Source organism: Microtus ochrogaster, chromosome 4 (genome assembly GCF_000317375.1).
Source record: "Microtus ochrogaster isolate Prairie Vole_2 chromosome 4, MicOch1.0, whole genome shotgun sequence".
Classification (NCBI taxonomy): domain Eukaryota; kingdom Metazoa; phylum Chordata; class Mammalia; order Rodentia; family Cricetidae; genus Microtus; species Microtus ochrogaster.
In genome coordinates this window covers 55591447-55605132 of record NC_022011.1, presented here as the reverse complement: position 1 = coordinate 55605132, position 13686 = coordinate 55591447, and the positions used below count along the sequence as shown (strand labels likewise).

The window sequence follows — 13686 nt, the reverse complement described above, 5'->3', positions numbered from 1 at the left end:
GCTAAACATTGCATTCCTGTCTTAGGAACTAGGAAATGTGATGCCTGTCTCGATTGAGTATCATATAGCAATTTTTTATAAAAATGTTATATTTCATATTAGTTTAACAAATAATCTGTTGCCCCCCAAATTTTAATTGAACATAGAATTTGATTTAGACAATGTCTAAATTTTTCTGGGAAAGAGGTACTAATTTCTGCTGCAAATATTCTATATATGTACACTGCAGCTCATTTTCTCCTCCCTATCATCCCATATGATAAACATTTCACAGCTGCTAAGCATGCCCTCAGTTGGGCTGTGGTCCCAGTTCTGGAGTGCAACTCTTCTGTCTGTATTTTATGTTCTTAGACAACTTTATACTTTTAGTAATCTTGGGCTTGCATTTGTAAGGAATTATTTGATTTTGGTGCATCGAAAAATCTCATGACATTATTAAATTGATGAGTTAATTAACCATAAAATTATTATCATGTAGTTATACTTGGCTTTGTATAGTAGGGTATCTTTTCAGGTCACTCTTTTTTTAACTTTATTTATTTTTATTTTATTTGCATTGGTGTTTTGCCTGCATGTATGTGTGAAGATGCCAGATCTTCTGAGATGAGTTACAGACAGGTTGTGAGCTGCCTTGTGGGTGCTGGGATTTGAACTTGGGTCCTCTGGAAAAACAGTCAGTGCTCTTCCACAGAATTACATGCAATTGTTGGGTATTTGAATTTGAATGACTCAGTTACTAAATTTACAACAAACAAAAGTAAAAGAATAAATAACAAGTAGCAGAAAAAAAAAAACAGGCATGAGTGAGACATCATTCAGTCAAGTGCTCACAACATGGTCTAGAAATGAATGTAACCAATGAGAGGGAAAACCAAAGGTAATATCATCAAATTGTGGGATTGTAGGCATCCAAACTAAATTGACTGTAAAAGTCAGCTGGAGTTCTAGGTTGAGAGAAACTGTAGGTGGAGGTGTCCCCTCAAGTGAGACTTGCAAGGTGAAAACATCAAACCAACAAAGCAAAACAAATAGCATCAAATAGCGACTCTCAAATTGGGCGCTTATTTTATTATTCTGCAATAACTGACTGGAAAAATCAAGACAGGCAATTGAGAAAATTCCAAGCAGGCAGCATTCCCCAGATTCTTCATAGATAGACTTCTGAATTTCCTTTTCACTATAGACATTTTTAAATTATAGGATAAATGGTTATCTTGTTTGGAAAGAGCCTGCCATCTAACTCTTCTCAAGGGTATAGTGTTTTTAACTTAGCTATTTGCTGTCTTCCTTTTCTTGTTTTAAGAGCTTAAGAAGCCAAGGAGGGAGCTTTAGAGGAGAAAGTGAGGGCTTCTATGCTCCCAGAATCTGCTTTCACCAAGCTTGGAGGAAATATGATGATTTACTAATAAAATGTGTATAACACTGCTCACTTAAAATCATGCTTTCTTGCTCATTTGGTGCATTTGTAAATGGATTAGTATTAATTAAAAGGTTTTTTATATGCATTTCCATCCCTTTTTGAATGTTTAAGAGGTGATGAGAATGATTGACTTCCAGAGTGCCTCCATTGTAATCCAACAGCGCCTGCCTTTGAGCAATCATGACATTTGTCTGTAGAGAATTAAATGATGTCATACATTTGTTCACCAATTAATATTTTTAATACATTGAAAGTAGACCATATGAGGGAAGGGAGCATAGAAAAATTTAGAGCTCAATAAAAATCAATAAAAAAGATGTGAAGAATAAAAAAAAGATGGTATGACAGGGTATCACTAACTCACTGGTATTTTGTTCAACTGGTTTTTATTTGTATGCACTTATAGGTCTTAAAAGTCACTTCAAAGTCTTGACATTAAAAAAGTCTTGACATTATTTTTTAGGTTCATATATATAAATAATAATGTCTTCAGGGCTCAGTTAATTGAAATTCTAGTCACACCCCTTTCATTATCTTGTCAAATACCAGCAAATATATTTTATACAGCTATAAAAAAGAATCAACTATTAAAATAATTCAAAGTAACATGAGTATATATATTACGTAGTTTGATAGTTTCAAGTTAATTAATAATTTATATTAGTATATAAAATAAGCAGATTTTCCTTAAGTTTCTTTTTTCCCCTAAGATTTATTTTTTCATGTTCTGTCTGCATGTATGCCTGCAGGCCAGAAGAGGGCACCAAATCTTATTACAGATGGTTCGGAGTCACCATGTAGTTCTGGGAATTGAAGTCAGGACCTCTGGAAGAACAGTCAGTGCTCTTAACCTCTGAGCCAGATCTCCAGCACTCAGCTATAGGCTTCTTATATGAAACTATATACCATAGTTTTATAAACTTTTGTTTTTCTTAACTAAAAAACTTGTGTGTGCATAACTTCAAATTTACAAAGAATTGTATTTAGCTAAAAGTATGGTTGTCTGTTGTCATATAAATGTTGAACTTATGAATGAATGAGCAAAAAAAATGAATGAGTCAGTACCTTTATTGTTTACATTCCCTTTTCTATCACATTTTTTCTCATAGCACTTTACCTTATCTTTCTGGATTACATATTCTTTCACAACAGCTTTTCAGATTATTAAAGTAAAATGCTTTCTTTTATAAGTGTGAAATTACTTTTTAGGATAGCATCACATGTGAACCTTTAAAATTTAAATCAGAATAGTTACACTTAGGTGTTAGGTTAAGGTTGAAAGTTACAGTCACTGGTGTATAGACACATAAATTAAATAATACCAGATTCAATTTTTAAATATAATATTGGATGTTATATATATATATACATATACATATATATATGTATATGTATATATATATATATATATATATTCTGAGGAAAACAGAAAAATAGCAAGCAAACAAAACAAAACTGTTTTATTGGGCCCATAATCTAGTGCAGGAAAAAATTATTCAAGTGATTAGGAAGGTAAAAAAGGGCCAGTGTAATGTTTCACATTAGTCTGTGTGCTCTGCTGTTTTGATGTAGAATTAATGATGCAGGAATAACCAAAGAGGCACCAGAGACCTAATGAAGGAGAAGCTGAAAATTAGTCACCAAGTTAGAGAAAAAATTTCAGATAGGATGAGTATATGTTATTGATTCTTTCAAAGCACTGGAAGAAACTTGTTTAATAAAGCAACTCCCTCATTCTATTTTCGCATAAATTCTAATCTACATTTGGTCTCTATAGGTTTGCCAATCCTTGAAGCATCATATAAATCAAATGCTGAAATATTTGTCCTTATTGTATTCCATCCTTGTGATATCTACACCTGGTTAAATATGCTTTATAATAAAATTCTATTAGCAACTGCAGAGATATTTGTAAATTGAGTTCTCTGGTTTATTATTTGGTTCTGTTATGAACGTGATACAATTAAGAGCTTTGCTGTCATTTTGCAGTTACATCTGTTGTACATTGATCTGTTCACTATTATAAATGATCAATTTCATTTCAGCTTCTTGTTCTGGACGGAGTGGGGACAGATGCCCGGCATTGGGAAGGCTCACCTAGATGGCTCTGAGAAGGTCATGATTGTAAGCATGGGAATAGCATGGCCCAATGGCATCTCCATTGACTATGAGGTCTGTTGGATTGCTTTTAAGATTCTAACGTGTTCATGTCCAGCTTGCAGTACTCTCCTTTTAATATTCCCTTATTTTCTTAATAAATAATCAAAACCGCTTGTACTATTGCTTTCAAATCACTGTGTAGGAAAATAAATTGTACTGGTGTGATGCTCGCACAGACAAGATAGAAAGAATTGACCTTGACACTGGCGGGAACCGTGAGGTGGTGCTGTCTGGGAGCAGCGTGGATCTGTTTTCAGTCGCCGTCTTTGGGGCTTACATCTACTGGTCTGACAGGTAATTTATTTTGTTCGTAAGTATTTGAGCCTCGAAATGTTATTTCAGTGCCATTTCTTTGCCCTTGTAGGATTAACCACCCCTTAGCAAGGTTACAGAAAGAATTTCACAAAACCATGTAATTTTTACAGAAGAGGCCAGCAAGGGTCTCTAGCTATTCTGTGGTCAAGCATTTCAGCACCACACACTAAAGCTAGTCTATTCTTCTTCTGCTTGAGCTATCTCTTCTCTTCAGTGTTACCCCGCTTGATTTTAATTAGTACGTTCAACTTTTGGCAGAGCACACGCCAATGGGTCGGTCAGAAGAGGCCACAAGAACGATGCCACGGAAGCAGTAACCATGAGAACCGGACTTGGAGTCAACCTAAAGGAGATCAAAATTTTTAATCGAGTAAGAGAGAAAGGTCAGCACAGTTAATGAAATATACAATCAATGTGTTTTGTATCAGCTTCGTTTACTTTCAAAAATTCAGAATTAATTTGTATTATGTTCAAAGCCTCAAAATTCCTTTTAATGATTTTCTTTTATAAAAATCATAGAGAAGATAAAGGAAATAAAGATCCAATAGTCTATATATATACATTTATATTCTTTTTTCATACACATCTATGAGACAAGACTTGAGAATGGTTTTGTACTAAAATATGTTTTTAAATCCTTGCTAAATGTATAATGACAAAAGTACAAAGCACAACTAGGGTGTTAGAGAGGCAACTGAATTTTTTGTTTTGGATTATCTTTTAGGATAAAAGTTGTTATGACTCTATAAACAGTTGTCTTCAATGTGTATTTCTGAATCCTTGCTTCTTTGAAAATGGTTTTGTTTATTTTTAAAATATTTTTATTCTATTTCTGTATATGAAAGAACTTTAATAATTTTGAAGATGGCAATAATGGATTAGTAGCATAGAGTCTTCCTTACAAAGAAATAGTAAGAGCATACTTAATATTTTAAGATTAGAGACATTTATGCCTCACGTATAAGAGATGAAGAATTACAAAGCCATCCATTTGAGATTTCCTCGGTGCTTCACAGGTACTTCTAAGAGTATCACATGATTTCTCAGTGACTTCAGGTTGTGTTTTGAATTAACATGTTACATGTGCCAAAGATCATTAATTATAAAACCTATCCTTTTAAAACAATGCATTCAGCTGCCTTTTTTAAAAAAAAAATTATTCATTTTACATACCAGCTACACTTTCCCCTCCCTCCATTTTTTACCCTCCCTCTTCTCCTTCAGGTCCCCCCCATCCCCCCTCCACTCCCACTCATCCACTCCTCTGAGGTGGTAAGGCTTCCCATTGGGAGTTAACAAAGACTACCACATTAAAATGAGGCTGGACCAAGCTCCTCCTCTCTGCACCAAGACTGAGCAAGGTATCCCAACACAGGGAATGAGCTCATGAAAGCCAGTTCATACACAAGGGTTAAGGCCTGGTCCCAGTGCCAGGAGCCCCACAAACAGACCAAGCCACACAACTGTCACCCACATGGAGAAGGCCTAGTTAGGTCCCATGAAGCTCCTCAGCTGTCAGTCCAGAGTCCAGGAGTTTTTATTAACTCCGGTCAGCTATTTCTGTGGGTTTCCCATCATGGTCTTGACCCCCCTTGCTCATTTGATTTCTTCTCTTTCTCTTTGACTGGAATCTGGGTGCTTGGCCCAGTGCTTGGCTGTGGATCTCTTCATTTGCTTCCACCAGCTACTGGGTGAAGGTTCTATTATGGTGATTAATGTAGTCACCAATCTGATTACAGGGGAAGGCCAGTTCAGGCAGAGCTGCACCATAGACAAAGATAGTTTCAGTAAGGAGTGAGGAGTCCCTAAATATGCACAGGGCCTAAGCTTTTTTCTGTGCAGTCTTTGGATTGGGTCTTATACACTTCCTTTCTGAGGAGAACTGCATGCATTTTTCTGCTTTTGGGAAGCCCAGTGTGCAGGAGGAAGGCCTCTTGTTGCTCCCTGCCTGGTCAGAGATCCAAATAATCACACAGAAACCATATTATTTAAGTCGCTGCTTGGCCCATTAGCTCTATCTTCTTATTGGCTAACTCTTTTATATTGAGTTAACCCATCTGCATTAATCTGTGTATCGCCAAATGGCAGTAGCTTACTGGCAAAGTCCGTCTCTGGGGAAGGTTACATGGTTTCTCCCAGCCCTGCCTTCTTTCTCCCAGCATTCACTTTAGTTTTCCCCTGCCTACCTCCTTCTGCTTTGCTCTGCTATGGGCTCAAAGCAGGCCTTTATTTATGTATTTATTTTTTTCTTTGGTTTTTCGAGACAGGGTTTCTCTGTGGCTTTGGAGCCTGTCCTGGAACTAGCTCTGTAGACCAGGCTGCTCTCGAACTCACAGAGATCCTCCTGCCTCTGCCTCCCAAGTGCTGGGATTAAAGGCATGCGCCACCATCGCCCGGCAAAGCAGTCCTTTATTAACCATTGGTATTTTTAGCATACAGACAGGAATCCAACATCAAATGTGTGTTCAGGTTTCAAGAGATGGTACCGCAAAGGCCTTCAGTTGAGGGGCTTGTAGGTGTGGTGCCTTAATATTGGTCACAGTCAAAATTTATGTCCTAGGCTAGATTTCTACCTTGTAGAATACACTCTAACTTTCTGATTCAATTTTCTCCTTTCATGGGTCAATTCCCACTTGTTTTGTCCTGTGACCAGTTCTGGGTTTTCAGAGTCAGCTCTGAAGACAAATTTCTTTGTTTCTAGATCTACCTAATTGCTGACTCTACAAGGAGGGACCTTCTAAAAATCAAAAAGTGGCTTTCTACTTCTGTTATTGAATGCTGGGGGAGTTTTCCCAGAATTCTCATCTCCTCTGCCAAGCCTCTGGAAGTTTTTGGGTCAACTCTCTCTCCTCCCCTTTTTCCATCTTCTTTGAATTATTTATCACTAAGAATACAGGGCAGATTTTCTGAGGCTCCAACTTTCTCACAAATAGCAGTTCTGTTCTTCTGTACTTGTTACTTCCCTTAGTCCTGGGAGGAGAACACGTCCGAGCTTTTCCAGGAGCTACACACAAACTTTAGCATATTTCATAAAGACAAAAAGGGTTTGGCCACTCCTACAGGATAGCATATGGAGATTCCTCATGAAACTAAAAATGGCACTATATGATCCAACTATACCACAACTAGGTATTTATTCAAAACATTCTCAAGCAGCATACAACAGGATATGTGAATATGTATGTTTATCATGGTCTTCTCACAATAGCCAAGTTCTAGAATCAGCAGTCTAGACACGTAGTATTAGACGGATGGATAAAGACTATGTGGTGTAAGATAAATCTCTTGCCTTAGTGAGTCAACTCTTCATGCTTTTGTTTGGCTTTGAAATATGTATTTCAAGTTGAAATTTAAGAAACTAAAACCTTTGATTTAAAAAATTTATCATTGTTTTGTATTTAATTTTTATTGACATATCTTTAAAAATATAGTTATACTTGTTGTAATATTTCAGTTAGAGATAGGATAAAACTTTTCAAACATAAAGCAAAAAAAAAAATGATTGTGTGTTGGGGTGTTTTCTCTCTCTCAGGGACCAATGTCTGTGCCAAAGAAAATGGTGGCTGTAAGCAACTCTGTCTTTATCGAGGAAATTCCCAGAGAACCTGTGCCTGTGCCCATGGCTATTTGGCTGAGGATGGAGTTACCTGTCTAAGGCACGAGGGCTATTTGCTATATTCAGGAAGGACAATATTGAAAAGCATACACCTTTCTGATGAAACAAATCTAAATTCCCCAGTACGGCCTTATGAGAACCCACAATATTTCAAGAATATCATAGCTCTGGCTTTTGACTACAATCAAAAAAGAGAAGGTACCAATCGGATCTTTTACAGTGATGCACACTTCGGGAATATCCAGCTGATTAAAGATAATTGGGAAGATAGAAAAGTCATAGTCGAAAGTAAGTACAAACTTTTAAGTTGTTTGTGTGTCACTTGAGCTTAGAGAAAGCAAACAGTGGGATGTGCATGGTGCAGTTTCACTCCCCAGAATTCATGCTCAGGAATGCTGAGGATCCTATCATCCATCAATCATCCACCCATGTCAAAGCAGCAGGTACCCACAGGTACTGTAAACAGTAGTGTTCATCATATCTGCAGTGTTTTATCATTATGTTTGCTGCTTATGAGTCTTGTGATACCGGTAATATGTCAGTACATAATTGTTTTAACTGATCTCCTTCAAGTGTGGGTCAAATGGTAACATTAAAGTATCTCTAATGATTTTCAGCTAATCATAGTTTCTGAAAAATCATCTAACATTAGTGTGTGGATATTGCTTGACGAGGGGATGTTAAAGAAATGATTTGAGCATCAAGATTCATTTTAGTGTTAAGAGAGCTTTTCTGGCAAGCATAAGGTTCTAAGTTGTAAAACAAATAAAAAGCATGGGGAAAAAAACCTTCTGTAAACATTCAAATTTCATGTTTCATTCAGTGTGAACTATCCACACAACGTACAGAAACCTCATTCCTGTCATCTGATATTCATGAATACCAACATCTTCACATACATTCTCTGCTATGACTTTGTAATTTCTGCTTATTCCCTGTTACTTTTTTGTGCTGTACTGAATTAATCCTTGTTTCCATAATTTTAAATTGCAATATTATTTATACATGTATAACAACTTTTTAAGTAATATAGGTTTAAACATGAAATGTCTGCTTCACCAATGTCAGTATCATCTCACTGGAGTTGAGAATACCATGTTCTATAGCTCTTTATGTAAACCTATATATCATCATCCTTTACTATAGAAGAGGTTTTTTTTGCATGGGGGGTGGGTTTTTTGAGGGGGAGGGTGAGACAAGGTTTCTCTGTAGCCTTGGAGTCTGTCCTGAAACTAGCTCTTATAGACCAGGTTGGCCTTGAACTCAAAAAGATCCGCCTGCCTCTGCCTCCCGAGTGCTGGTATTAAAGGCATGAGCCACCACCGCCCAGTTTAGAAGAGAATTATTGATCAGTGTGTGAGACACCTAGCAGACCATGGTGTGTCATAATACATTAAATATTGCAATTTATATTTGTTTGGATAAATGTGCTCATTCATAAATGTAAATATTTGTGTAATATAGAATCCTGGAAGCAAATTTAACCAGAAAACTGAAAGCCAGTCAGCAAGCCAGTAACTGTGTTTTTTATTTCTTACAGGTGGTTGAACATAAATGTTCCATTAATTTATGTCTTAATCCATTGTCTGTGAGAAAAATTATTATCACAAAGCTTTCCAATAATCATTTTACAATTTTATTAGTTTATGGAAATCTAATAACCAAAATAGCTTCTTTATATCCATATACATTTGCTTCACAACAATTAAGATTTAGCATCTCTGCCAGGTGGTGGTGGAGCATGCCTTTACCCAGCACTTGGGAGGCAGAGGCAGGCAGGTCGTTGTGAGATCGAGGCCAGCCTGGTCTTCTAGAGCTAGTGTCCAGGATGGGTTCCAAAGCCACAGAGAAACCTTGTCTCAAAAAAAGAAAGAAAGAAAGAAAGAAAGAAAGAAAGAAAGAAAGAAAGAAAGAAAGAGAAAAAGAAAAAAAACAAAGAAAAGGAAGTTACTATAATTATTAGAAATTTCATACTAATTTGTATATTTATGGCCCAGGCCATTTTTACTTCTCTGTCTCTATCTCTGTCTCTGTCTGTCTGTCTGTCTGTCTGTCTCTCTCTCTCTCTCTCTCTCTCTCTCTCTCTCTCTCTCTCTCGTGTGTGTGTATATGTATATGAGTATATACTATGTAATAATACTAATCACAGAATTCATTCATATTTGATATTAATTGGTTCTTTATCTATATGAGGCTTACATTTATATTACTTTTCAGTTTGTCATTTTTCACTCTGATAGAATTCATCATTGCAAGTGATTGTATTGAACACAACATACTAATTAATTTATTCATCAGGTACAGTTTAGGCGCTCTGTTGGTAAAGGACGAGTATCTCTTCAGATTACTTTAGAAGCTACAGTTTAATGAAGAAAACTGCAAGCAAACAATCATGGTAATACAGTAGATCTAAAATATACCTGAAGCCTTTAGAGAATATAAAAAGAGATCTGGTGAAGAATCTCATGAAAGTTTTAAAAGGTGGTCCTGTGCAGAACTGAGTTAAGAACATTGCCTGGGTAGATAGCAATCATCAGGCGAGTGGGTCAGGTGGTGGGAAACAGGTGAGATGCATGACTCTAAGCCTGTGCTTCTCAGAGTGTGAATCCGTGGGGATCCCAAGTGTACTACTGTGAGCAAAAAACAAAACCAATCTCAAATACGTAAGTGTTCTAATATCGGTCTTTTTCATAGAGCTGACCTTTGCTTTGAGGTTATAAAGGCACCAGCTGTAATTGCACCTTCATTTCCATGAACACAGTGTATCCTGCTTCAACGGAGGTCACTGTAACTTTCACTTCAATTTATATGGAGGAAAAACAGCTAGGTTTACATTAGCAAAAATTTTTAAGAAAGGGTAACATTAGGTTTAGTATATTTGTTTTTATCCAATCTTGATTCTTCGATACAGATCTATTCAGCATGTCGTGTGATGAAAGAGACGATATACATAAGGAATTTAGGTTGTCTTCTGAAGGAAGCCAGGCATTTGATTGATTGCATCAGCTGGCACTTTCTCCAAGAAGTACCACATTCACTCCCAGAGAAAAATAGCATGGCAACAATGATACACACCTGGATGCGTGGCAGATATTTCACTACGATGTTTGCTGCAAATAACAATTTTAAAATTAAGTTAAATGAGTTATTTATTAAAAAACACTAATTCATAACAGTAACTTGACAGGTGCCCAACTCTTTTGAGCCTTTTCTGGTGAGGTGTGTGATTTCTAAGGTCTGTGAGTTCATGGCACAGCCTAATAGAATTGTTAACCTTGGAAGAAATGTGTAAGCAGAGAAGCAATGTTTTGCAAATGAAAGGGATAAGTAATCCGTTCAAAGCAGGAGATAGGCAAATGCATGTTAGTGTAATGTGTTGTGAAAAATTCAACACCATGATTTCAGAGTCTACATCACATTTACCCATAGCTATCCTTGTTCTATGCTGCCTAGTATGAATGTATCCACAATCACCTAAAATCTTTATATTACCCCTTTCCTTCCTGCCACACAACACCCCATATGAGAGACACAAACGATGACATTATAATATAGACATAATGAAAAAAGTGTTGATTGTTGTAATTATTGAATCTACTTTAATCCAAAAAAATGTAAATCTCAAAAGATTTTACATTGGTGTGGATCTTAGTTTATTGCTATAAATTTAATGTTAATTTTGATATACTGTATGTATATTTCTACTTCTGTTTAATATATTTTATACAGATCAATTAAAATGTAGTATATAATTAAGAAATGTAGATTTACAAAAATAACGTGTTCACCTATAATAGCCAAACTTATAGTCATATTAATTAGGTTTCCCAAGTATAAAAAGATATATTTCACATAGATAGGTATTCATCAAATATTTCAAAGACCTACAAAATATGGTATTTAAAATATTTTAATTAACTTAGACTTTTCCTGACAGTGAGTCATAAGAAATCAGAAATGCTTTGGGATGCTTCTTTACACTGTAAATATATATTGTTCACATTGGTTAATAATAAAAGATATTTGACCAATAGCCAGGTAGTATAAGGTTAGGCAAAACAATAAATCTGAGGACTTCAGTGGGGGGGGGGGCAAAGTCCAGAGAGATGTGAGCAGTCACCCAAGAAACAACATGCCAACAGACCAGTAAAATTCACAGTCACATGACAATAAATAGATGAATAGAAATGGGTTAATTTAGATGTAAAAGCTAGTTAGTAATAAACCTGATCTATAGGAGAAATAGTTTGTAATTAATATAAGTTTGTTTGATTATTTGGACCTGTGTGTCCAGGACATGAAAGAGCTACCTTTGTTTTATATCATTTGTTTCTCCTTAGTTTGTAAAAAAGATTGGCCTTGAAATTAAGTCAGTCCTCCTGCCCAGTCTACAAGTACAAGGATTAAAAGCATAAGACAAAATGGCCGTCTCTGAAAAAATTTCTAGATGTCATCAATTCAGATTTTATGTCACTAATGACTGTATTCTTTGATATATACCTTGAGCCTATTGATAAGACCTTGATTTATTCTCTTAGTCTCTAAACCACAAGCAAGATATTCTCCTTAAGTTCATCAAGGTCAAGTTGTAAGTGTTTTGACAGGAGGCATCCTTCAACTTGTGGAACACTGTTGCCTCCATCTCTGTTCTATCACAATATCTGTGTAATCCTTCGGGAATTTGCAGTTGTAAATGTTTTTCTTGATAATTCTCTTAATTTCCCCAGTGTGTGTTGTAACGTCCCCCTTTTCATCTCTAATTGTATTAGTTTGATTTTCTCTCTCCATCTTTGGCTAGCAAAATGTGTTCAATTTGGTGATTTTCTCAAAGGACCAACTTTTTTTTGCTGTTTTTTTTTTCTTTTCTGAACATGGTACCCTTGTATTTGATTGATACATAATTAGCAATAACATATTGATGAATTTTTATTTTAATGAGTATTTAGTGTTCTTCTTTATCTCCTCTAATTAATTTTGCTTGAAGTAAATTTGTCAGATATTAAAATGACTACACCTTCTTTGTCCAATTTGCTTGGCATATATTTTTTAAATATGAAGATATCTGTCCTTCATGGTGGGTGGGTTTCTTGGAGGTAGCAGAAAGCAGAATCGTATTTTCTAATATCAACAGTGAGTCTTCCTTATTTTATTTTGAAAATTGAACCCATGAATATTAATTTAATCATATTTATTTATTTTATTTTGTTGTTATGGTCTAGGATTTATCCTCCTCTTTTGTCCATTGTTCTGGGATTATTTATTCACTGTTTCTTCTTGAGTGTGAATAACTTCTTCAGATTGAATTATTCTTTTAATTCCTTGTGTAGAGTTGCATTGGTAGAACTAAATTGCTTAAATCTAGTTTTATCATGGAATGTTTGTCCTTTTTAGTAGTTTGGAATTGATAAATTTTCTTGGTATAGGAGTCTGTGATGGCATCTGTAATCTTTCAGAGTTTGTAGAATACTCAATGCAAAAACTTCTGGCTTTGAAAAATCACCATTGGGAGGTTAGGTGTTATCTAATGGGCCTGCCTTTTATGTACTTGATTTCCCCCAATACAGTTTTAATATGCTTTTCATGTTCTGTATATTTAGTCTTATGACTATTATTATTGTGAAATATTCCTTTTGTGGTCCTGTCTAATTGGTATTCTGAATGTTTTTTTATACCTTAACAGGTACCTGCTTTAGATTATGAATGCTTTCATTTATGATTCTATTATTATTTTTTTTTTATTTCTTTGACCTGAGTTTCTTTTGTATCCCTATTGCTAATGGATGTTGGACTTTTTTTTTTTTATTTTCAGGGTGACCAAGAAAACCTGAATGTTTTGTGATTCAGTATTTTTAGCTTCTATATTTTCTGTGAACAAGCTCTCTATTTCTTCTGCCTTGTCTTCACCACCTGAGACTCTCTAATCTATGTCATGTAATCTGTTGGTGAAGATTACCTTTAAGGTTTTTGTTTGACATCCTAATTTCTTCTTTTCCAGTTTTATTTCAGATTTCTTTAGTGATTCTTCTGCTTTGAGCATTCCATATGTAGCTTATTCCATTCAATTTTTTTTGTTTATTTCGGTTTCCTAAACCTATTTAAAGGTCCTTGCATGTAGTTACAATTGCTATTTTGAAATCCTTGTCTTGTGCCTCAACTTATTGCATTTCCTAGGGTC

General features: G+C 35.5%; 1 protein-coding gene across 1 annotated transcript in view; it reads left to right on the top strand.

Moving 5' to 3' along the window:
• Positions 1–13686, top strand: part of Lrp1b (LDL receptor related protein 1B) — a 1800012-nt gene that overhangs the window by 1344702 nt on the left and 441624 nt on the right. Inside the window, exons 38-41 of the mRNA XM_026778709.1 lie at positions 3466–3592; positions 3723–3874; positions 4154–4278; positions 7428–7799. Of these exons, the coding sequence (XP_026634510.1) occupies positions 3466–3592; positions 3723–3874; positions 4154–4278; positions 7428–7799 (776 nt within the window). The remainder of the gene's footprint in view (positions 1–3465; positions 3593–3722; positions 3875–4153; positions 4279–7427; positions 7800–13686) is intronic.